Here is a 26,205-nt window from a genome sequence, read left to right as displayed (position 1 = left end):
GTCAGTGTGATGGGGCTGTATACTCAGTGTCAGAGATGGGACATTGGGAAAGCGGGTGACAGTATATGTGTAGGTCAGGTGAGGGGGTATAGGGGGGTACAGTACTGACATGTTACTGTTGTGTCACGGTGTGATGGGGCTGTATAATCAGTGTAAGAGATGGGACATTGGGAAAGCGGGTGACAGTATATGTGTAGGTCAGGTGAGGGGGTATAGGGGGGTACAGTACTGACATGTTACTGTTGTGTCACGGTGTGATGGGGCTGTATACTCAGTGTAAGAGATGGGACATTGGGGAAGCAGGTGACAGTATAGGTGTAGGTCAGGTGAGGGGGTATAGGGGGGTACAGTACTGACATGTTACTGTTGTGTCACGGTGTGATGGGGCTGTATAATCAGTGTAAGAGATGGGACATTGGGGAAGCAGGTATAGGTGTAGGTCAGGTGAGGGGGTATAGGGGTACAGTACTGACATGTTACTGTTGTGTCACGGTGTGATGGGGCTGTATAATCAGTGTCAGAGATGGGACATTGGGGAAGTGGGTGACAGTATAGGTGTAGGTCAGGTGAGGGGGTATAGGGGGGTACAGTACTGACATGTTACTGTTGTGTCACAGTGTGATGGGGCTGTATAATCAGTGTAAGAGATGGGACATTGGGGAAGCGGGTGACAGTATAGGTGTAGGTTAGGTGAGGGGGTATAGGGGTACAGTACTGACATGTTACTGTTGTGATGGGGCTGTATAATCAGTGTAAGAGATGGGACATTGGGGAAGCGGGTGACAGTATAGGTGTAGGTCAGGTGAGGTATAGGGGGGTACAGTACTGACATGTTACTGTTGTGTCACAGTGTAATGGGGCTGTATAATCAGTGTAAGAGATGGGACATTGGGGAAGCTGGTGACAGTATAGGTGTAGGTCAGGTGAGGGGGTATAGAGGGGGTACAGTACTGACATGTTACTGTTGTGTCAGTGTGATGGGGCTGTATAATCAGTGTAAGAGATGGAACATTGGGGAAGCGGGTGATAGTATAGGTGAAGGTCAGGTGAGGGGGTATAGGGGGTACAGTACTGACATGTTACTGTTGTGTCATGGTGTGATGGGGCTGTATACTCAGTGTCAGAGATGGGACATTGGGGAAGCGGGTGACAGTATAGGTGTAGGTCAGGTGAGGGGGTATAGGGGGGTACAGTACTGACATGTTACTGTTGTGTCACGGTGTGATGGGGCTGTGTAATCAGTGTAAGAGATGGGACATTGGGGAAGCGGGTGACAGTATAGGTCAGGGCTGGGCAACACCGGCCCTCCAGATGTTGATGAACTACACATCCCAGCATGCCTTGCATCAGTTTCAGCATGGCCACATAGCAAAACTAATGCAAAGCATCCTGGGATGTGTAGTTCATTTACATCTGGAGGGCCGGTGTTGCCCAGCCCTGGTATAGGTGTAGGTCAGTTGAGGAGGTATAGGGGGTACAGTACTGACATGTTACTGTTGTGTCACAGTGTGATGGGGCTGTATAATCAGTGTAAGAGCTGGGACATTGGGGAAGCGGGTGACAGTATAGGTGCTGGTCAGGTGAGGGGGTATAGGGGGTACAGTACTGACATGTTACTGTTGTGTCACGGTGTGATGGGGCTGTATAATCAGTGTAAGAGATGGGACATTGGGGAAGCGGGTGACAGTATAGGTGTAGGTCAGGTGAGGGGTATAGGGGTATAGTACTGACATGTTACTGTTGTGTCAGTGTGATGGGGCTGTATAATCAGTGTAAGAGATGGGACATTGGGGAAGCAGGTGACAGTATAGGTGTAGGTCAGGTGAGGGGGTATAGGGGGTACAGTACTGACATGTTACTGTTGTGTCACGGTGTGATGGGGCTGTATAATCAGTGTCAGAGATGGGACATTGGGGAAGCGGGGTGACAGTATAGGTGTAGGTCAGGTGAGGGGGTATAGGGGGTACAGTACTGACATGTTACTGTTGTGTCACGGTGTGATGGGGCTGTATAATCAGTGTAAGAGATGGGACATTGGGGAAGCGGGTGACAGTATAGGTGCTGGTCAGGTGAGGGGGTATAGGGGGTACAGTACTGACATGTTACTGTTGTGTCACGGTGTGATGGGGCTGTATAATCAGTGTCAGAGATGGGACATTGGGGAAGCGGGTGACAGTATAGGTGTAGGTCAGGTGAGGGGGTATAGGGGGTACAGTACTGACATGTTACTGTTGTGTCAGTGTGATGGGGCTGTATAATCAGTGTAAGAGATGGGACATTGGGGAAGCGGGTGACAGTATATGTGTAGGTCAGGTGAGGGGGTATAGGTGGTACAGTACTGACATGTTACTGTTGTGTCATGGGGCTGTATAATCAGTGTAAGAGATGGGACATTGGGGAAGCGGGTGACAGTATAGGTGTAGGTCAGGTGAGGGGGTATAGGGGGTACAGTACTGACATGTTACTGTTGTGTCATGGGGCTGTATAATCAGTGTAAGAGATGGGACATTGGGGAAGCGGGTGACAGTATAGGTGTAGGTCAGGTGAGGGGGTATAGGGGGTACAGTACTGACATGTTACTGTTGTGTCACGGTGTGATGGGGCTGTATAATCAGTGTCCGAGATGGGACATTGGGGAAGCGGGTGACAGTATAGGTGTAGGTCAGGTGAGGGGGTATAGGGGGTACAGTACTGACATGTTACTGTTGTGTCAGTGTGATGGGGCTGTATAATCAGTGTCCGAGATGGGACATTGGGGAAGCGGGTGACAGTATAGGTGTAGGTCAGGTGAGGGGGTATAGGGGGTACAGTACTGACATGTTACTGTTGTGTCACAGTGTGATGGGGCTGTATAATCAGTGTCAGAGATGGGACATTGGGGAAGCGGGTGATAGTATAGGTGAAGGTCAGGTGAGGGGGTATAGGGGGTACAGTACTGACATGTTACTGTTGTGTCAGTGTGATGGGGCTGTATAATCAGTGTAAGAGATGGGACATTGGGGAAGCGGGTGATAGTATAGGTGAAGGTCAGGTGAGGGGGTATAGGGGGGTACAGTACTGACATGTTACTGTTGTGTCACGGTGTGATGGGGCTGTATAATCAGTGTCAGAGATGGGACATTGGGGAAGCAGGTGACAGTATAGGTGTAGGTCAGGTGAGGGGGTATAGGGGGTACAGTACTGACATGTTACTGTTGTGTCATGGTGTGATGGGGCTGTATAATCAGTGTCAGAGATGGGACATTGGGGAAGCAGGTGACAGTATAGGTGTAGGTCAGGTGAGGGGGTATAGGGGGTACAGTACTGACATGTTACTGTTGTGTCACGGTGTGATGGGGCTGTATAATCAGTGTAAGAGATGGGACATTGGGGAAGCGGGTGATAGTATAGGTGTAGGTCAGGTGAGGGGGTATAGGGGGTACAGTACTGACATGTTACTGTTGTGTCAGTGTGATGGGGCTGTATAATCAGTGTAAGAGATGGGACATTGGGGAAGCGGGTGATAGTATAGGTGAAGGTCAGGTGAGGGGGTATAGGGGGGTACAGTACTGACATGTTACTGTTGTGTCATGGGGCTGTATAATCAGTGTAAGAGATGGGACATTGGGGAAGCGGGTGACAGTATAGGTGTAGGTCAGGTGAGGGGGTATAGGGGGTACAGTACTGACATGTTACTGTTGTGTCACGGTGTGATGGGGCTGTATAATCAGTGTCAGAGATGGGACATTGGGGAAGCGGGTGACAGATTCTGTATCATTTTCCAGGATGCAGTAGTGAAATGATAGCCAGGATCTGATTGGTTGCTATCACATTATAGAAGCTGTAGTAAGCGCACCCCCTTAGAAGTGCGGAGCACTGGGGTCTATCTCTGGCCCAGCACGTGGGTGACGCTGCGACCTTGGATCTGCGACATTCCATTATCCCTAATGCACCATGTGCTGCGCCTGGAATTGGGTGAAAGGTTGTGGACGGGAATTAGGGGAAAGGTCACCGTGTGTGTTGTATCATGACTGGCATGCTAATGAGCGAGGGGGCGGGACCCTACACTTCCTGCACACACAGGTTAACCTCTTCCCTGCTGGATGCACAGCGCCCCCTGCTGGCTGAGGAGTATATACATCAGCATTAGCTATATGCCAGCCACAGTATATGTCATACAAAGCTTACAGGCGATTTCATCGTTCACATGACGGCTGTTTACCCTGCAGTAACAGATGGAGGCGATCGCTGAGCACACTGTCAGATGTTATATAGTAAATGCTGTAACATGGGTTATTGAGCCCTACATCACGGTGATGCCCAATCAGATGGGTCCCTAATACTCACACCATAACAGCGCCCCCTAGTGTGCATACAGCAATGCAGGGACTTGTGCTGACTAGAAGCACCTGTGGGCATGTGGGTGTGTGCTGGCAACTGCGCATGTGCTTTACATAGAGACCCATATACCATCGAGAGGGGTATGTGCTAGATCACAGGTGTAGCATGCTGAGGCTTGTAGTGCCACGTGGGAAATACATTGTAAACACGTAAGGGGTGATCATAGGTGCGAGCAGTAATCTGCTGGGGTAGGGATTTGGGGCTGGTGGCGCCTTAGCCGCAGTACGCCCGGGACTTGGCACAGGAGATGCTACGTAATGGGGCTGGTGGCGCCTTAGCCGCAGTGTGCCCGGGACTTGGCACAGGAGATGCTATGTAATGGGGCTGGTGATGCCTTAGCCGCAGTGTGCCCGGGACTTGGCACAGGAGATGCTACGTAATGGGGCTGGTGGCGCCTTAGCCGCAGTGTGCCCGGGACTTGGCACAGGAGATGCTACGTAATGGGGCTGGTGGCGCCTTAGCCGCAGTGTGCCCGGGACTTGGCACAGGAGATGCTACGTAATGGGGCTGGTGGCGCCTTAGCCGCAGGACGCCCGAGACTTGACATAAGGGGATGCTGCGTAATGCGGCTGGTGGCGCCTTAGCCGCAGTGTGCCCGGGACTTGGCACAGGAGATGCTGCATAATGCGGCTGGTGGTGCCTTAGCCGCAGTGTGCCCGGGACTTGGCACAGGAGATGCTGCGTAATGGGGCTGGTGGTGCCTTAGCCGCAGTGCGCCCGGGACTTGGCACAGGAGATGCTGCGTAATGTGGCTGGTGGCACCTTAGCCGCAGTACGCCTGGGACTTGGCACAGGAGATGCTGCGTAATGGGGCTGGTGGTGCCTTATCCGCAGTGCGCCCGGGACTTGGCACAGGAGATGCTGCTTAATGCGGCTGGTGACACAAGTAATTGTCCTGCTCACACTCCGATAATACACTCTGCAGATAATATGGAGAATAATTGGTTCCTTAGGGTCACTTCCATTTGCAGCAAATGATCCTACCAACCAGTATGTCCTGGGAAGGAAGTGTGGAGGACCAGTGCCGTCTTCTGATCCTCCGTAACATGGCGGATCATAGCCACGCTCCGAGTCTAATAGGAGCAGGTGACGATGCGCTGCCTGTGTGGGGGAGAGGCGTATGGGGGACACGGGCTGTATGAGACCTCACGTGGCCAGGTGACAGCCGCTACTGTAGCACTTGTGTCATAACACTTCCTGTGCTTGCAGATCCAACATGGCCTTAATGCTGAGACAGACCGTCCGATGCCTCCCCACCACGTCCAGCTTCTGTAAGTATGCTCACTATGGTCTATGGCTGCAAGCTGTTACACCCTGTATATGGTAGTATAGTGCAGTACACTGACCTTTCTGTAGCCCCCTTATGGCGGAGGACAGCCATAGGACAGGACCTACAAGATGCTGAGCCCTCATCCCCAAATCTCACCACTAGCCATTGTGGGCCCAATGTGTACCATGCCTTGATGGAACCGCTGGCTTCGTAGTGGCCCCTTTCCTGTGATTACACATTGCTGTGACGTCGGGTGACAAGTTCCCTGCATCTAGTGACATTAGCTGTACAGCGCTGAGGGTGTTATATTCTATCTGTCACTGATGGCTTATCTATCCTTCTAGCAGTGAGTTATGGGGGGCTACTAGTCCTAAAGTCAGGGACCCCGACATGTAACATTCCCTGCTATTCTGGCCGAGGGTCAGTGCCAAGCCCCCTTATGTTCCACTAGTGCTCCCTAGCTATGTCACACATAGGGCGGTATTCAATGAACCTGATTCGCCATGTTTTTATGGCGAATTTGTGCTGTTTGGCGAATTTTGGACTAAAACGGTGAATCACCCTATTCAATGACCACATGGCGAATACATTTGAAGGTTTTTTTCGCCATGATTCACCGAGTAGCAATCGCTATCTTTTGATGGAGAAGTGGAATGTGAACTTTTAAAATAAAGTGTTTTGTTTTTTACATTTGGTGTCAAAAAATCTGGAATTTTATTCTGAGGAGGGGCATGCTACTTTTATTCATGTGCTGTAAGCACATGAATATATATTTAATTTAAAAAAAATATATATATTTTTTTTTACACAGCAGCCAGCAGGAGGCGCCGGAGCCGAGCCGCTCATTACATATTCATATATTCACTGCACCCGATCGTTATAGTGAATATACGGTCCCCTGCTGGCACCCCCGGGGGCCAGCCTGTGCTGCCTGGCACCCCGGGAGCCCACCTCCCCCGCACAAACGTTCTGGGGCAGGCAGAGAGACTTCCATCTCTCTGCCTGCCACCGTCCTCAGGCTCCCTGCGGCGTTCGCCGCAGGAGCTCATATTCGCCGGTCAGGGGCAGCGAGCCCCTGACACGTTGAATACCGGAGCCGGTGAGGCTCCGGAACGTGGCAAATGTGCAGCGAATCCAAAAAAGGATTCGCTGCACCTCGCAGGTATTCTCATTGAATACCGCCCATTGTGTAAGCCGTCTTTTCTTAGTCCCATACAGGTCGCTGCAGTACAACTAACCCTGTTCCTTCTCTCTCCTCCCAGCCATCCGGTCCATAAGCTGCTCATCTCACCTCCAGTCTCCAGGTAATCTCCATAATGGCTCATTCCATTCCGCTCCCCAGAGTCTAGTCCTGCTTCTACTCCACCTGTAGTCCTGCTAGAACCCAGCACCGCACGCTCCATGTCCCCGTGTTATAGCTGCACTGCATATGGGGGGAATACAGGAGTCTAGTCCTGCTTCTACTCCACCTGTAGTCCTGCTAGAACCCAGCACTGCACGCTCCATGTCCCCGTGTTATAGCTGTACTGCATATGGGGGAATACAGGAGGCTAGTCCTGCTTCTACTCCACCTGTAGTCCCTGCTAGAACCCAGCACCGCACGCTCCATGTCCCTGTGTTATAGCTGCACTGCATATAGGGGGAATACAGGAGTCTAGTCCTGCTTCTACTCCACCTGTAGTCCTGCTAGAACCCAGCACCGCACGCTCCATGTCCCCGTGTTATATCTGTACTGTATATGGGGGGAATACAGGAGTCTAATCCTGCTTCTACTCCACCTGTAGTCCCTGCTAGAACCCAGCACCGCACGCTCCATGTCCCTGTGTTATAGCTGCACTGCATATGGGGGGAATACAGGAGTCTAGTCCTGCTTCTACTCCACCTGTAGTCCTGCTAGAACCCAGCACCGCACGCTCCATGTCCCCGTGTTATAGCTGTACTGCATATGGGGGGAATACAGGAGTCTAGTCCTGCTTCTACTCCACCTGTAGTCCTGCTAGAACCCAGCACTGCGCGCTCCATGTCCCTGTGTTATAGCTGCACTGCGTATGGGGGGGATACAGGAGTCTAGTCCTGCTTCTACTCCACCTGTAGTCCTGCTAGATCCCAGCACCGCACGCTCCATGTCCCTGTGTTATAGCTGCACTGCGTATGGGGGGAATACAGGAGTCTAGTCCTGCTTCTACTCCACCTGTAGTCCTGCTAGAACCCAGCACCGCACGCTCCATGTCCTCGTGTTATAGCTGTACTGCATATGGGGGGGAATACAGGAGTCTAGTCCTGCTTCTACTCCACCTGTAGTCCTGCTAGATCCCAGCACCGCACGCTCCATATCCCCGTGTTATAGCTGCACTGCATATGGGGGGAATACAGGAGTCTAGTCCTGCTTCTACTCCACCTGTAGTCCTGCTAGAACCCAGCACCGCACGCTCCATGTCCTCGTGTTATAGCTGCACTGCATATGGGGGAATACAGGAGTCTATTCCTGCTTCTACTCCACCTGTAGTCCTGCTAGATCCCAGCACCGCACGCTCCATGTCCCTGTGTTATATCTGTACTGTATATGGGGGAATACAGGAGTCTAGTCCTGCTTCTACTCCACCTGTAGTCCTGCTAGATCCTAGCACCGCACGCTCCATGTCCCCGTGTTATAGCTGTACTGCATATGGGGGGGAATACAGGAGTCTAGTCCTGCTTCTACTCCACCTGTAGTCCTGCTAGATCCCAGCACCGCACGCTCCATGTCCCCGTGTTATAGCTGCACTGCATATGGGGGGAATACAGGAGTCTAGTCCTGCTTCTACTCCACCTGTAGTCCCTGCTAGAACCCAGCACTGCACGCTCCATGTCCCCTTGTTATAGCTGCACTGCATATGGGGGGGATACAGGAGTCTAGTACTGCTTCTACTCCACCTGTAGTCCTGCTAGAACCCAGCACTGCACGCTCCATGTCCCTGTGTTATAGCTGCACTGCGTATGGGGGGAATACAGGAGTCTAGTCCTGCTTCTACTCCACCTGTAGTCCTGCTAGATCCCAGCACCGCACGCTCCATGTCCCTGTGTTATAGCTGCACTGCATATGGGGGAATACAGGAGGCTAGTCCTGCTTCTACTCCACCTGTAGTCCTGCTAGATCCCGGCACCGCACGCTCCATGTCCCTGTGTTATAGCTGCACTGCATATGGGGGGGAATACAGGAGTCTAGTCCTGCTTCTACTCCACCTGTAGTCCTGCTAGAACCCAGCACCGCACGCTCCATGTCCACGTGTTATAGCTGCACTGCATATGGGGGGAACACAGGAGGCTTGTCCTGCTTCTACTCCACCTGTAGTCCTGCTAGAACCCAGCACCGCACGCTCCATGTCCCTGTGTTATAGCTGCACTGCATATGGGGGAATACAGGAGTCTAGTCCTGCTTCTACTCCACCTGTAGTCCTGCTAGAACCCAGCACCGCACGCTCCATGTCCACGTGTTATAGCTGCACTGCGTATGGGGGGAATACAGGAGTCTAGTCCTGCTACTACTCCACCTGTAGTTCTGCTAGAACCCAGCACCGCACGCTCCATGTCCCTGTGTTATAGCTGCACTGCGTATGGGGGGGAATACAGGAGTCTAGTCCTGCTTCTACTCCACCTGTAGTCCTGCTAGAACCCAGCACTGCACGCTCCATGTCCCTGTGTTATAGCTGTACTGCGTATGGGGGGAATACAGAAGTCTAGTCCTGCTTCTACTCCACCTGTAGTCCTGCTAGAACCCAGCACTGCACGCTCCATGTCCCTGTGTTATAGCTGTACTGCGTATGGGGGGAATACAGGAGTCTAGTCCTGCTTCTACTCCACCTGTAGTCCTGCTAGAACCCAGCACCGCACGCTCCATGTCCACGTGTTATAGCTGCACTGCATATGGGGGGAACACAGGAGGCTTGTCCTGCTTCTACTCCACCTGTAGTCCTGCTAGAACCCAGCACCGCACGCTCCATGTCCCGTGTTATAGCTGCACTGCATATGGGGGGGAATACAGGAGTCTAGTCCTGCTTCTACTCCACCTGTAGTTCTGCTAGAACCCAGCACCGCACGCTCCATGTCCCTGTGTTATAGCTGCACTGCATATGGGGGGGAATACAGGAGTCTAGTCCTGCTTCTACTCCACCTGTAGTCCTGCTAGAACCCAGCACTGCATGCTCCATGTCCCTGTGTTATAGCTGCACTGCATATGGGGGAATACAGGAGTCTAGTCCTGCTTCTACTCCACCTGTAGTCCTGCTAGAACCCAGCACTGCATGCTCCATGTCCCTGTGTTATAGCTGCACTGCATATGGGGTAATACAGGAGGCTAGTCCTGCTTCTACTCCACCTGTAGTCCCTGCTAGATCCCAGCACCGCACGCTCCATGTCCCCGTGTTATAGCTGCACTGCATATGGGGGAATACAGGAGTCTAGTCCTGCTTCTACTCCACCTGTAGTCCTGCTAGAACCCAGCACTGCACGCTCCATGTCCCTGTGTTATAGCTGCACTGCATATGGGGGAATACAGGAGTCTAGTCCTGCTTCTACTCCACCTGTAGTCCTGCTAGAACCCAGCACCACACGCTCCATGTCCCTGTGTTATAGCTGCACTGCATAAGGGGGGAATACAGGAGTCTAGTTCTGCTTCTACTCCACCTGTAGTCCTGCTAGAACCCAGCACCGCACGCTCCATGTCCCTGTGTTATAGCTGCACTGCATATGGGGGGGAATACAGGAGTCTAGTCCTGCTTCTACTCCACCTGTAGTCCTGCTAGATCCCAGCACCGCACGCTCCATGTCCCCGTGTTATAGCTGCACTGCATATGGTGGGAATACAGGAGTCTAGTCCTGCTTCTACTCCACCTGTAGTCATGCTAGAACCCAGCACCGCACGCTCCATGTCCCCGTGTTATAGCTGCACTGTATATGGGGGGGAATACAGGAGTCTAGTCCTGCTTCTACTCCACCTGTAGTCCTGCTAGAACCCAGCACCGCACGCTCCATGTCCCTGTGTTATAGCTGCACTGCATATGGGGGAATACAGGAGTCTAGTCCTGCTTCTACTCCACCTGTAGTCATGCTAGAACCCAGCACCGCACGCTCCATGTCCCCGTGTTATATCTGTACTGTATATGGGGGAATACAGGAGTCTAGTCCTGCTTCTACTCCACCTGTAGTCCTGCTAGAACCCAGCACCGCACGCTTCATGTCCCCGTGTTATAGCTGCACTGTATATGGGGGAATACAGGAGTCTAGTCCTGCTTCTACTCCACCTGTAGTCCTGCTAGAACCCAGCACCGCCTGCTCCATGTCCCTGTGTTATAGCTGCACTGCATATCGGGGAATACAGGAGTCTAGTCCTGCTTCTACTCCACCTGTAGTCCTGCTAGAACCCAGCACCGCACGCTCCATGTCCCTGTGTTATAGCTGCACTGCATATGGGGGGAATACAGGAGTCTAGTCCTGCTTCTACTCCACCTGTAGTCCTGCTAGAACCCAGCACCGCACGCTCCATGTCCCTGTGTTATAGCTGCACTGCATATGGGGGAATAAAGGAGTCTAGTCCTGCTTCTACTCCACCTGTAGTCCCTGCTAGATCCCGGCACCGCACGCTCCATGTCCCTGTGTTATAGCTGTACTGCATATGGGGGGGATACAGGAGGCTAGTCCTGCTTCTACTCCACCTGTAGTCCTGCTAGAACCCAGCACCGCACGCTCCATGTCCCTGTGTTATAGCTGCACTGCATATGGGGGAATACAGGAGTCTAGTCCTGCTTCTACTCCACCTGTAGTCCTGCTAGATCCCAGCACGGCACGCTCCATGTCCCTGTGTTATAGCTGCACTGCATATGGGGGGAATACAGGAGGCTAGTCCTGCTTCTACTCCACCTGTAGTCCTGCTAGAACCCAGCACCGCACGCTCCATGACCCTGTGTTATAGCTGCACTGCATATGGGGGAATACAGGAGTCTAGTCCTGCTTCTACTCCACCTGTAGTCCTGCTAGAACCCAGCACCGCACGCTCCATGTCCCTGTGTTATAGCTGCACTGCATATGGGGGAATACAGGAGTCTAGTCCTGCTTCTACTCCACCTGTATTCCTGCTAGATCCCAGCACCGCACGCTCCATGTCCCAGTGTTATAGCTGCACTGCATATGGGGAAATACAGGAGTCTAGTCCTGCTTCTACTCCACCTGTAGTCCTGCTAGAACCCAGCACTGCACACTCCATGTCCCTGTGTTATAGCTGCACTGCATAAGGGGGGAATACAGGAGTCTAGTCCTGCTTCTACTCCACCTGTAGTCCTGCTAGAACCCAGCACCGCACGCTCCATGTCCCCGTGTTATAGCTGCACTGCATAAGGGGGGAATACAGGAGTCTAGTCCTGCTTCTACTCCACCTGTAGTCCCTACTAGATCCCAGCACTGCACGCTTCATGTCCCTGTGTTATAGCTGCACTGCGTATGGGGGGAATACAGGAGTCTAGTCCTGCTTCTACTCCACCTGTAGTCCTGCTAGATCCCAGCACCGCACGCTCCATGTCCCCGTGTTATAGCTGCACTGCATATGGGGGAATACAGGAGGCTAGTCCTGCTTCTACTCCACCTGTAGTCCTGCTAGAACCCAGCACTGCACGCTCCATGTCCCTGTGTTATAGCTGCACTGCGTATGGGGGGAATACAGGAGTCTAGTCCTGCTTCTACTCCACCTGTAGTTCTGCTAGAACCCAGCACCGCACGCTCCATGTCCCTGTGTTATAGCTGCACTGCGTATGGGGGGGAATACAGGAGTCTAGTCCTGCTTCTACTCCACCTGTAGTCCTGCTAGAACCCAGCACTGCACGCTCCATGTCCCCGTGTTATAGCTGCACTGCGTATGGGTGAATACAGGAGTCTAGTCCTGCTTCTACTCCACCTGTAGTCCTGCTAGAACCCAGCACCGCACGCTCCATGTCCTCGTGTTATAGCTGCACTGCATATGGGGGGAATACAGGAGGCTAGTCCTGCTTCTACTCCACCTGTAGTCCTGCTAGATCCCAGCACCGCACGCTCCATGTCCCCGTGTTATAGCTGCACTGCATATGGGGGGAATACAGGAGTCTAGTCCTGCTTCTACTCCACCTGTAGTCCTGCTAGAACCCAGCACCGCACGCTCCATGTCCCCGTGTTATAGCTGCACTACATATGGGGGGGAATACAGGAGTCTAGTCCTGCTTCTACTCCACCTGTAGTCCTGCTAGAACCCAGCACCGCACGCTCCATGTCCCTGAGTTATAGCTGCACTGCATATGGGGGAATACAGGAGTCTAGTCCTGCTTCTACTCCACCTGTAGTCCTGCTAGAACCCAGCACTGCACGCTCCATGTCCCTGTGTTATAGCTGTACTGCGTATGGGGGGAATACAGAAGTCTAGTCCTGCTTCTACTCCACCTGTAGTCCTGCTAGAACCCAGCACTGCACGCTCCATGTCCCTGTGTTATATCTGCACTGCATATGGGGGAATACAGGAGGCTAATCCTGCTTCTACTCCACCTGTAGTCCCTGCTAGAACCCAGCACCACACGCTCCATGTCCCCGTGTTATAGCTGCACTGCATATGGGGGGGAATACAGGAGGCTAGTCCTGCTTCTACTCCACCTGTAGTCCCTGCTAGAACCCAGCACCGCACGCTCCATGTCCCCGTGTTATAGCTGCACTGCATATGGGGGAATACAGGAGGCTAGTCCTGCTTCTACTCCACCTGTAGTCCTGCTAGATCCCAGCACCACACGCTCCATGTCCCCGTGTTATAGCTGCACTGCATATAGGGGGAATACAGGAGTCTAGTCCTGCTTCTACTCCACCTGTAGTTCTGCTAGATCCCAGCACCGCACGCTCCATGTCCCAGTGTTATATCTGCACTGCATATAGGGGGAATACAGGAGTCTAGTCCTGCTTCTACTCCACCTGTAGTCCTGCTAGATCCCAGCACCGCACGCTCCATGTCCCAGTGTTATATCTGCACTGCATATAGGGGGAATACAGGAGTCTAGTCCTGCTTCTACTCCACCTGTAGTCCTGCTAGATCCCAGCACCGCACGCTCCATGTCCCCGTGTTATAGCTGCACTGCATATGGGGGGGAATACAGGAGTCTAGTCCTGCTTCTACTCCACCTGTAGTCCTGCTAGAACCCAGCACCGCACGCTCCATGTCCCCGTGTTATAGCTGCACTGCATATGGGGGAATACAGGAGGTTAGTCCTGCTTCTACTCCACCTGTAGTCCTGCTAGAACCCAGCACCGCACGCTGCATGTCCCTGTGTTATAGCTGCACTGCATATGGGGAGAATACAGGAGTCTAGTCCTGCTTCTACTCCACCTGTAGTCCTGCTAGATCCCAGCACCGCACGCTCCATGTCCCTGTGTTATAGCTGCACTGCGTATGGGGGAATACAGGAGTCTAGTCCTGCTTCTACTCCACCTGTAGTCCTGCTAGAACCCAGCACCGCCTGCTCCATGTCCCTGTGTTATAGCTGCACTGCATATGGGGGGGGAATACAGGAGTCTAGTCCTGCTTCTACTCCACCTGTAGTCCTGCTAGAACCCAGCACCGCCTGCTCCATGTCCCTGTGTTATAGCTGCACTGCATATGGGGGAATACAGGAGGCTAGTCCTGCTTCTACTCCACCTGTAGTCCTGCTAGAACCCAGCACCGCACGCTCCATGTCCCTGTGTTATAGCTGCACTGCATATGGGGGAATACAGGAGTCTAGTCCTGCTTCTACTCCACCTGTAGTCCTGCTAGATCCCAGCACCGCACGCTCCATGTCCCCGTGTTATAGCTGCACTGCATATGGGGGGAATACAGGAGTCTAGTCCTGCTTCTACTCCACCTGCAGTCCCTGCTAGATCCCAGTACATCACGCTCCATGTCCCCGTGTTATAGCTGCACTGCATATGGGGGGAATACAGGAGTCTAGTCCTGCTTCTACTCCACCTGTAGTCCTGCTATATCCCAGCACCGCACGCTCCATGTCCCTGTGTTATCGCTGCACTGCATATGGGGGGAATACAGGAGTCTAGTCCTGCTTCTACTCCACCTGTAGTCCTGCTAGAACCCAGCACCGCACGCTCCATGTCCCCGTGTTATAGCTGCACTGCATATGGGGGGAATACAGGAGTCTAGTCCTGCTTCTACTCCAGCTGTAGTCCTGCTAGATCCCAGCACCGCACGCTCCATGTCCCTGTGTTATAGCTGCACTGCATATGGGGGGAATACAGGAGGCTAGTCCTGCTTCTACTCCACCTGTAGTCCTGCTAGATCCCAGCACCGCACGCTCCATGTCCCCGTGTTATAGCTGCACTGCATTTGGGGGAATACAGGAGTCTAGTCCTGCTTTTACTCCACCTGTAGTCCTGCTAGATCCCAGCACCGCACGCTCCATGTCCCTGTGTTATAGCTGCACTGCATATGGGGGAATACAGGAGTCTAGTCCTGCTTCTACTCCACCTGTAGTCCTGCTAGATCCCAGCACCGCACGCTCCATGTCCCTGTGTTATAGCTGCACTGCATATGGGGGAATACAGGAGTCTAGTCCTGCTTCTACTCCACCTGTAGTCCTGCTAGATCCCAGCACCGCACGCTCCATGTCCCTGTGTTATAGCTGCACTGCGTATGGGGGGGATACAGGAGTCTAGTCCTGCTTCTACTCCACCTGTAGTCCTGCTAGATCCCAGCACCGCACGCTCCATGTCCCCGTGTTATAGCTGTACTGCGTATGGGGGGAATACAGGAGTCTAGTCCTGCTTCTACTCCACCTGTAGTCCTGCTAGAACCCAGCACCGCACGCTCCATGTCCCTGTGTTATAGCCGCACTGCATATGGGGGGAATACAGGAGTCTAGTCCTGCTTCTACTCCACCTGTAGTCCTGCTAGATCACGGCACCGCACGCTCCATGTCCCCGTGTTATAGCTGCACTGCATATGGGGGGAATACAGGAGTCTAGTCCTGCTTCTACTCCACCTGTAGTCCTGCTAGATCACGGCACCGCACGCTCCATGTCCCCGTGTTATAGCTGCACTGCATATGGGGGGAATACAGGAGTCTAGTCCTGCTTCTACTCCACCTGTAGTCCTGCTAGAACCCAGCACTGCACGCTCCATGTCCCCGTGTTATAGCTGCACTGCGTATGGGTGAATACAGGAGTCTAGTCCTGCTTCTACTCCACCTGTAGTCCTGCTAGAACCCAGCACCGCACGCTCCATGTCCTCGTGTTATAGCTGCACTGCATATGGGGGGAATACAGGAGGCTAGTCCTGCTTCTACTCCACCTGTAGTCCTGCTAGATCCCAGCACCGCACGCTCCATGTCCCCGTGTTATAGCTGCACTGCATATGGGGGGAATACAGGAGTCTAGTCCTGCTTCTACTCCACCTGTAGTCCTGCTAGAACCCAGCACCGCACGCTCCATGTCCCCGTGTTATAGCTGCACTACATATGGGGGGGAATACAGGAGTCTAGTCCTGCTTCTACTCCACCTGTAGTCCTGCTAGAACCCAGCACCGCACGCTCCATGTCCCTGTGTTATAGCTGCACTGCATATGGGGGAATACAGGAGTCTAGTCCTGCTTCTACTCCACCTGTAGTCCTGCTAGAACCCAGCACTGCGCGCTCCATGTCCCTGTGTTATAGCTGCACTGCATATGGGGGAATACAGGAGTCTAGTCCTGCTTCTACACCACCTGTAGTCCTGCTAGATCCCGGCACCGCACGCTCCATGTCCCCGTGTTATAGCTGCACTGCATATGGGGGGAATACAGGAGTCTAGTCCTGCTTCTACTCCACCTGTAGTCCTGCTAGATCCCAGCACCGCACACTCCATGTCCCTGTGTTATAGCTGCACTGCATATGGGGGAATACAGGAGTCTAGTCCTGCTTCTACTCCACCTGTAGTCCTGCTAGAACCCAGCACCGCACGCTCCATGTCCCTGTGTTATAGCTGCACTGCATATGGGGGAATACAGGAGTCTAGTCCTGCTTCTACTCTACCTGTAGTCCTGCTAGATCCCAGCACCGCACGCTCCATGTCTCCGTGTTATAGCTGCACTCCGTATGTAGCTTGTACATGAGTACTCAGAGCGAGCGCCGGACAGTACGTGGATAATGGGAATTAGGACTTGCTATGTCTGTATAACATCACTGGGACTGTCCGAGAGATTCTCAGATACAGCAAAGTCCGTGCACAGCAATTGGAGACCCGCTGCTATAGCTTCAGTGCGACCAGTTGTGAAAGCTTCTATACAGTTTCCCAGCCCCATTATTTGTGTAAAGAGGGCACCTGAACCCCTATGTTCCAACTTTCCCCGAGAGATGGAATATAACCGGTCTATCCCGGTACTGCTACCAGCATAGAGCGGTCCTGGAAGCCGTTAGTAGATCACCCGCACATCCTCAGTGGTTTCCTGCTGCTGAGCTCCGTACTAAGGCGCGTTCTCACCCTCCCAGCTCATAGGCTCTCCAATATCCCATGACCTCCCGTATGTAGTATGTACAGGCCTTTATAGGTGGCGTTTGACCTGCTGTATTGTACGTTACACGCTGGACGTGTGTCCTGCACACTACTGTCATTGCTGTGTTACATCTCATTGTAGCCATCCAGGTGAAGACTAAGAAGACTCTGTCCAAGCCGGGTGTGAAGAATGTTGTGGTGGTGGACGGCGTCCGCACCCCTTTTCTGCTCTCCGGAACCACGTCAGTAATTATCAGATGTATTGTTTGACACAGTGAGATATGTATTGTGTATTATGTGTGTAGGGGATGTGTCGTTGTATTGGTAATAACCCACTAGTGTTTATCTTGCAGATATGCGGATCTGATGCCCCATGACTTGGCCAGGACAGCACTGCAGTAAGTGCCCACTACCCTTACATCCCCCCTGCTCGGTGCCTTTGCTATGTTCCTTCTCCCCCTGCTGGTCACTTCTGTCCGCCTTACTCCTCTGCGCAGGCAACCATCACTTCTTATTGTATAACGGTATCCTGTCCCCTACCTTCCTGTAACCGTTGCGTTCTGTGTGTGATCAGGGGGTTGCTGCATCGGACCAACATCCAGAGGGAGCTGGTAGATTACATTGTGTACGGCACCGTTATCCAGGAGGTGAAGACCAGCAATGTCGCACGGGAGGTGGGTGATCTCCCTCTCTCACCTGTAATTGTGGTGACCAGGAAACGTGGACCATTGTGGTCTTCAGAATGTAACAGACGCTTCATGTTCTATGATTCTGTCCTCTGCAGGCTGCACTCGGGGCCGGATTCTCTGATAAAACCCCAGCTCACACCGTCACCATGGCCTGTATCTCCTCTAACCAAGCCATGACCACAGGTGAGTGTCACAGGACAAGCCTGGCTTCTGTACCAGGCCGAAGCCTTATTCACTACATATCGCTGAGTGTCGGTGGGGATGCTGGCAGTCACAATGCCTCCTTCCCCACATCCTATACCCCTTGTAAGGGCCTAACCCTCATGACCCCATACACTAGTGCGCTTTGGCCTGGTCTCGCCTGATTCGCCTGATTCTGATGTATCAGGCCGAAAATTCGGGACAAATCTCATGTTTGACATTCGACTTGACCTGATGCGCAGTGGTATGCGTGCCAGAGACCGGACGCTCTGCACAGAAGATAGACCCTTGTTGGCTGGATACATGATTTATCGCGGGTGCTCTTTAGCATCTGCAATGTATCGCATCTGCCTTCCGCGGAACCCCCCCAACAGCTCCCCAGGGGTCCGTTTACATGCAATAAATTACGTGCGATTTATCAAGTGCCAAACCAGAGGAAGGACTCCTGGGAGCACAAGGGGTAATTCGGGTCTGGTGTATGGGGGCCTTTACCTCTGCCGCAGCCTACCCCCTAGTACCAAGACACCCCCCAGGTAACCCTAATAATGCAGTATTTGTGAGGTCTGTGGCTTTCCCATTGATGTGGCCGAGTGCCGCAGAACACGATGTAGTGCGTTATGTATATGATCTGCTTCCCTGTTAGGGGCATTAGGAAACGTCACTGCCGCCCTCATCTGTCCTCTGCCCCTGTGTGTGCTGTGATGGCTGAGGGATATGTACTGAGCAGAGAGGCGAGGATTCTGTTCTCACATCTCTGGTGTCTTTCCTGCAGCCTTCGGTCTGATTGCGTCTGGTCAGTGTGACGTGGTGGTAGCCGGCGGTGTGGAGTTCATGTCCGATGTCCCAATTCGGCATAGCCGGAAGATGAGAAAGACGATGCTGAGTCTCAACAAGGCCAAGACCTTGGGGCAGAGACTGTCTTTGTTGACCAGGATTCGCCCTGACTACTTGGCACCAGAGGTAAGGGGAGTGAATACGCTGTGCAGTGCTACCCGCATGTCTGTTATGCAGACCCCTAATCCGCCACCAGTCTGCGTAGTAAGCCAATCAGGGTGACATTAGGGAATGTGTTCTTTCCGCAGCTCCCGGCGGTGGCAGAGTTCTCCACCAGCGAGACCATGGGTCACTCCGCAGACAGGCTGGCGGCAGCATTCTCTGTGTCCCGGTTGGAGCAGGATGAGTTTGCCCTTCGCTCACATTCCCTGGCCAAGAAGGCTCAGGATGCCGGTTACCTGTCTGATGTCATCCCCTTTAAAGTGCCAGGTGAGCAATGTCTGACCCCACTAACACACCGCTGCCTGTACAGGGGGGGGACACCGTGCCCGGAGCATTGTCTGACCCCACTAACACACAGCTGCCTGTACAGGGGGGGGGGGGACACCGTGCCCGGAGCAATGTCTGACCCCGCTAACACACAGCTGCCTGTACAGGGGGGGGGGACACCGTGCCCGGAGCAATGTCTGACCCCGGTAACACACAGCTGCCTGTACAGGGGGGGGGGGGGGGACACCGTGCCCGGAGCAATGTCTGACCCCGCTAACACACAGCTGCCTGTACAGGGGGGGGGACACCGTGCCCGGAGCAATGTCTGACCCCACTAACACACAGCTGCCTGTACAGGGGGGTACACCGTGCCCGGAGCATTGTCTGACCCCACTAACACACCGCTGCCTGTACAGGGGGGTACACCGTGCCCGGAGCAATGTCTGACCCCACTAACACACAGCTGCCTGTACAGGGGGGGGACACCGTGCCCGGAGCAATGTCTGACCCCACTAACACACAGCTGCCTGTACAGGGGGGGGACACCGTGCCCGGAGCAATGTCTGACCCCGCTAACACACAGCTGCCTGTACAGGGGGGGGGGACACCGTGCCCGGAGCAATGTCTGACCCCACTAACACACAGCTGCCTGTACAGGGGGGGGACACCGTGCCCGGAGCAATGTCTGACCCCACTAACACACAGCTGGCCGTACACCGTGCCCGGAGCAATGTCTGACCCCACTAACACACCGCTGCCTGTACAGGGGGGTACACCGTGCCCGGAGCATTGTCTGACCCTACTAACACACAGCTGCCTGTACAGGGGGGTACACCGTGCCCGGAGCAATGTCTGACCCCGCTAACACACAGCTGCCTGTGCAGGGGGGTACACCGTGCCCGGAGCAATGTCTGACCCCACTAACACACAGCTGCCTGTACAGGGGGGTACACCGTGCCCGGAGCAATGTCTGACCCCACTAACACACCGCTGCCTGTACAGGGGGGTACACCGTGCCCGGAGCAATGTCTGACCCCACTAACACACAGCTGCCTGTACAGGGGGGTACACCGTGCCCGGAGCAATGTCTGACCCCACTAACACACCGCTGCCTGTACAGGGGGGTACACCGTGCCCGGAGCAATGTCTGACCCCACTAACACACCGCTGCCTGTACAGGGGGGGTACACTGCCTGTACAGGGGGGGGACACCGTGCCCGGAGCAATGTCTGACCCCACTAACACACCGCTGCCTGTACAGGGGGGGGGACACCGTGCCCGGAGCAATGTCTGACCCCACTAACACAAAGCTGCCTGTACAGGGGGGGACACCGTGCCCGGAGCAATGTCTGACCCCACTAACACACCGCTGCCTGTACAGGGGGGGGGACACCGTGCCCGGAGCAATGTCTGACCCCACTAACACAAAGCTGCCTGTACAGGGGGGGACACCGTGCCCGGAGCATTGTCTGACCCCACTAACACACAGCTGCCTGTACAGGGGGGGGGACACCGTGCCCGGAGCATTGTCTGACCCCGCTAACACACCGCTGCCTGTACAGGGGGGACACCGTGCCCGGAGCAATGTCTGACCCCACTAACACACAGCTGCCTGTACAGGGGGGTACACCGTGCCCGGAGCAATGTCTGACCCCACTAACACACAGCTGCCTGTACAGGGGGGTACACCGTGCCCGGAGCAGTGTCTGACCCCACTAACACACAGCTGCCTGTAAAGGGGGGGTACACCGTGCCCGGAGCAATGTCTGACCCCACTAACACACAGCTGCCTGTACAGGGGGGGTACACCGTGCCCGGAGCAATGTCTGACCCCGCTAACACAGAGCTGCCTGTACAGGGGGGTACACCGTGCCCGGAGCATTGTCTGACCCCGCTAACACACAGCTGCCTGTACAGGGGGGTACACCGTGCCCGGAGCATTGTCTGACCCCGCTAACACACAGCTGCCTGTACAGGGGGGTACACTGTGCCCGGAGCAATGTCTGACCCCGCTAACACACAGCTGCCTGTACAGGGGGGTACACCGTGCCCGGAGCAATGTCTGACCCCGCTAACACACAGCTGGCCGTACACCGTGCCCGGAGCAATGTCTGACCCCACTAACACACAGCTGGCCGTACACCGTGCCTGGAGCATTGTCTGACCCCACTAACATACAGCTGGCCGTACACCGTGCCCGGAGCAATGTCTGACACTGCGTCAGTTACCAGGCTGTCGGGGGCACTGTTCTTGTAGACAGTGTCCTGTCCTGTGCTGAGTCCTCTCTGTTTCCAGGTAAAGATACGGTTGAAAAAGACAATGGGATTCGCCCGTCCAGCATGGAGCAGATGGCCAAGCTGAAGCCGGCTTTCGTGAAGCCCCACGGCACTGTGACTGCGGCCAATTCCTCCTTTCTGGTAATTATTCCGGTAGCCGGTGACATCTGCGGGCAGTGGGTTAGGCGAGGGGATTAGGGCAGCAGGGCTGTCATGTATGTGTTACTCTCTGCTTCCAGACAGATGGCGCGTCAGCTGTTCTCATTATGTCCGAGGAGAAGGCGCTGGCCTTAGGGTACAAGCCTAAAGCCTACCTGCGGTGAGTAGCGTCTCGTACGGGGGTGGCACGGGGGGTGTGACACACACACACCCAAACTTCCCTACTGACGTGTGTTTTTCCCACACAGGGATTTCGTCTACGTGTCTCAGGACCCCAAAGACCAGCTGCTGCTAGGGTATGTACTAACCTCTCCGTAACTGTATAGTCCACGGCTCTATTTCACATGGCGGCATTCTGTGATACTAAACAGGCCCCTCCCCTTGCTGATCTGGAGCGTTCTCCCCCTCTTGGTGCCCATTGCCTGTATTCCCTAAGACTAGCGACACCTGCAGGATTGGGCGGGTACTGATTCCAACCCCTTTCTAGCACACGTTATCATGATGAGCTTGGAGGCATCGCAGGGGTTTATGGGTAACCAGACAATAGATTTTAGTAATGTGAATGATATGTTTTTGGAAATGAAACAAGTGAATGTTGTTGTGTCTGGAAAGACTGACTTGTGTCCTACATAAGGTTCCTGTCCTCTGTCCTGGGCCGACTGTAACCAGTATATATTATATTTCAGCCCCACCTACGCTACACCCAAAGTGCTGGAGAGGGCCGGCCTGACCCTGGCTGATATCGATGTGTTTGAGTTCCACGAAGCCTTCGCTGTAAGAAACTCCTTCCGTATTCCTGTCTGTAACCTGTTCCACCATTCCTCCTCGGTACCCGGCCAGTCCTGCTATAGGGTTCTATGGGCTGTGCTGGGCTCAGCCGGGGTTACCGCACCTAATGAGGGTCATCCCTGGACGGGTTGGGATCGTTTGGTCTACAGCAAGTTGGTCGACATGGGTCAATATGTCAACACAAGCAATAGGTCCACAGTCAAAAGGTCAACATGTTTGTTTTTACTGTTTTTGACCCGAATGTCGACAGTCGACATAGACACGGTTCCCAATGCAGCGCATCCCCTCACATCGCTCGCTTCACTCGCGTTTCTTCGGGCACACTGTTTGATTCTCCCACCACGCCCCAGGGGATAGTAGGGAATGAAATACCGCCTGACGGCTCAACAAAAACAGTGAAAAACCCCATGTCGACCTAGACCCTGTCAACCTAAAGCTTGTGTTGACCTTGACCCATGTTGACTTAACGGTGTAGACTCAATGATTGACGACCAACTTGCTGTAGCCCCCTGGACTCAGGCTGTGTGCATGCTGCTGGGTGCACAATGTCTCCTGCAGGAGGCCGCCCAGAGCCTTGTGGTGCAGGCTGATGTTCTGTCAGGTGTTGGGGAAGCCAGCGGATTGGCTGAGGTATACAGGTGGAGATGTAGGGATTGGCTGAGGTATATAGGTGGAGATGTAGGGATTGGCTGAGGTATACAGGTGGAGATGTAGGGATTGGCTGAGGTATATAGGTGGAGATGTAGGGATTGGCTGAGGTATACAGGTGGAGATGTAGGGATTGGCTGAGGTATACAGGTGGAGATGTAGGGATTGGCTGAGGTATATAGGTGGAGATGTAGGGATTGGCTGAGGTATACAGGTGGAGATGTAGGGATTGGCTGAGGTATACAGGTGGAGATGTAGGGATTGGCTGAGGTATATAGGTGGAGATGTAGGGATTGGCTGAGGTATATAGGTGGAGATGTAGGGATTGGCTGAGGTATACAGGTGGAGATGTAGGGATTGGCTGAGGTATATAGGTGGAGATGTAGGGATTGGCTGAGGTATACAGGTGGAGATGTAGGGATTGGCTGAGGTATATAGGTGGAGATGTAGGGCATATGGTCCCTGTAAGACCTCAGCCCGTGTACTCTGGAGACAGAGCATGTGATGGGGCAGAGGGGGATGATGGGTAATTATCATGTCTGTAACCATCGGTGCAGATTGAATAAGGGGGGGCTAAGTCTGGGCACAGGGTATAATGTCATTGGTTGGACATGCATTGGGTTGACCACTGAATGTCGACATGGCTAAGGTCGACACAAGCATTAGTTTCACAATGGGTAGGTCGACAGTCAAAAGGGTTTTGTTTTTTTGTGCCGACAGGCGGTATTTCCTGCCCTATCATCCACTAGGGTGTAAAGGGAGAATAACATCATGTGCCGACACAGCGAGGCACCGAGCCCGAAGCATGGCGATAGCAGCGGGGCACTGATACCATGTCCATGTCCATATTTGGCATAGAGAACTCATGTTGACGTTTTGACTGTTGACCTTCCCATTGTCGACCTAATGCTCGTTTCAACCTTCCGACCCTGTAGACATCAGTCATGTTGACCTAAATCATGTATCGACCTAAGCCCTGTTGACGTTTTAGTGGTGGACCTAATGTATGTCGCCCTTCATACAGTCCACCGCACGCCCTATACCAGCCGGGTGGGAGTCCCAGGGGAGGGATTGCCGGCTCCCCCTGTTGTCCACCAATGATTAGCGGCTACTAGGGATGCCAATCCCGGGGCATTTTTTTTCAATCCCGGGACTGGCATCCTTAATTAAAAATTAAAAAAGCCCCCTCCCTGCTGCTGGGCGACGCCCCGCCCCTCCCCTGCTGCTGGGCGACGCCCCGCCCCTCCCCTGCTGCTGGGCGACGCCCCGCCCCTCCCCTGCTGCTGGGCGACGCCCCGCCCCTCCCCTGCTGCTGGGCGACGCCCCGCCCCTCCCCTGCTGCTGGGCGACGCCCCGCCCCTCCCCTGCTGCTGGGCGACGCCCCGTTTTCTGACCTGGAGGCGTGTAATGGAACACTGAGCATTTGTCGCTGTAACATGTCTGCGTTGTGTCTGCAGGGACAGATCATGGCCAACCTGAAAGCGATGGAGTCAGACTGGTTTGCACAGAACTACATGGGGCGGAAGAATAAGGTGATGTACTGACCACTATCTGTGGTGTAGCCGTTATTAGTGAGGGTAACGGGGATACTGTAACATGGACACTGCTTCTGTCCCGCAGGTGGGTGCCCCTCCCATGGAGAAGTTTAATGCTTGGGGCGGATCCCTGTCGCTGGGTCACCCATTTGGAGCTACCGGCTGTCGGCTGGTCATGGCTGCAGCTCACCGGCTGAAGAAAGAGGGAGGACAGTATGGTCTGGTGGCTGCGTGTGCTGCTGGAGGACAGGTGAGGGCGCTGCTGGTATATATGAGACTTCTGTTCTGCTGCGTCCAACCCTCTGCAGGTTCTCCGCTACTACCCGGGGCTGCTGTAGATGTCTGACATGGCGAGGCTTCCCTAGGCAGCCACAAGTGTTATCCTAACGCGTTTTCCCTCTTATGTGTAACACTGGCCTCAGGTCTGATGACTGGCTGGTAATCGTCCGTGTTACACACCATGTGCACGTACTAGTGTCACGTGTAGCTATGAACATGCAGAGTCCTCTCCATCTGTCCGTATGCGGCATGGGACATCATTCTTGTAACACTGGTCACATTTCAGTAATGGACAGGGAAAGCTATATAAATCAAGTAATCTCGCTCCTGTACATACCATTCTGCACTGCAGGTGGGGCAGATGTAATGCGCATAGAGGGGCTAGTCCGAGCGAATGGACAATATTTATACTGAGTGTGTGAGTGTGTTCCTGCAACTGCGGAGTTGTGTAACTGGCCTAATGCTAAAGCTGACAGTATTTATTCTGTATGCAAAATAATTATTATTTCCAGCCCTCGCAGTGCGTCATGGATTGCCCAGGGCCAGAGTTACTCGTATATTCTATCCTCCATACTCCGCACCAGCCCCTATATACCATATTATCTCTGCCATGTGTGTGTGTGTGTGTGTGTGTGTGTGTGTGTGTGTGTGTGTGAGAGATGGGGACACTTAATATATCTTATTATTTCATCACTTTCAGTTTGTAAGTCGGAGAACATGTTTGTGTTCTAGAATTTTTTTTTAATGCTTATTCTTTCTTTTTCCTTCCTTAGGGGCATGGAATGATTGTAGAACTTTACCCTCAGTAATCGTCAGCTTCATCCATCGTAACAGCCTTAAACGCCAGAGCAATGCACTAATAACTCGATGTATCCCTCCTACTGAGGAAAACCTTGCAGCACTGTACATATTTTTTAGTTGCCTTGTCTGTGGTTTGGAAATGAATTGCGGGTTTGTACGGCGCACACTGCAGGCGCTGCCAGAGTCCATTTGCGGTGTGACCCGCACTGCTGGTATCGGGCACTTATTCTTGTGCAGAAAACACGCGTTTCAGAATGAGCTTGTACGTTAATAAATAACCGTTTTGATAACGATGTTGCAGCCACCCCTAGGAGGTCGGATCACGTTAAATGCAGCATTTAAGAGTTCATAGAAACTTAAATTAATAATAAAAGTAATTTGTTAATTGTGCCTTGGTTTTATTATGTAAAAATAGGTCC

The 26,205-nt window shown here is 53.5% G+C and overlaps 1 protein-coding gene across 1 annotated transcript in view; it reads left to right on the top strand.

The window, feature by feature from the left end:
• The window catches only part of HADHB (hydroxyacyl-CoA dehydrogenase trifunctional multienzyme complex subunit beta), a 32,189-nt gene extending 6,018 nt beyond the window's left edge, over positions 1-26,171 (top strand). The window contains exons 2-16 of the mRNA XM_083178900.1: positions 5,590-5,651; positions 6,913-6,954; positions 17,289-17,388; positions 17,500-17,544; positions 17,721-17,820; positions 17,931-18,018; positions 18,809-18,996; positions 19,119-19,299; positions 21,595-21,716; positions 21,815-21,894; positions 21,983-22,030; positions 22,421-22,508; positions 24,629-24,703; positions 24,792-24,956; positions 25,759-26,171. Coding sequence (XP_083035026.1) covers positions 5,597-5,651; positions 6,913-6,954; positions 17,289-17,388; positions 17,500-17,544; positions 17,721-17,820; positions 17,931-18,018; positions 18,809-18,996; positions 19,119-19,299; positions 21,595-21,716; positions 21,815-21,894; positions 21,983-22,030; positions 22,421-22,508; positions 24,629-24,703; positions 24,792-24,956; positions 25,759-25,794 — 1,413 coding nt within the window. The 5' untranslated portion in view covers positions 5,590-5,596 and the 3' untranslated portion in view covers positions 25,795-26,171. The remainder of the gene's footprint in view (positions 1-5,589; positions 5,652-6,912; positions 6,955-17,288; positions 17,389-17,499; positions 17,545-17,720; positions 17,821-17,930; positions 18,019-18,808; positions 18,997-19,118; positions 19,300-21,594; positions 21,717-21,814; positions 21,895-21,982; positions 22,031-22,420; positions 22,509-24,628; positions 24,704-24,791; positions 24,957-25,758) is intronic.
• Positions 26,172-26,205: the final 34 nt, after the last annotated feature.

This window comes from Crinia signifera, chromosome 3 (genome assembly GCF_055691185.1).
Source record: "Crinia signifera chromosome 3, ASM5569118v1, whole genome shotgun sequence".
NCBI classification, from domain to species: Eukaryota; Metazoa; Chordata; class Amphibia; order Anura; family Myobatrachidae; genus Crinia; species Crinia signifera.
The sequence above is the reverse complement of the archived record's forward strand: the minus strand, read 5'-3'. Positions and strand labels throughout refer to the sequence as shown.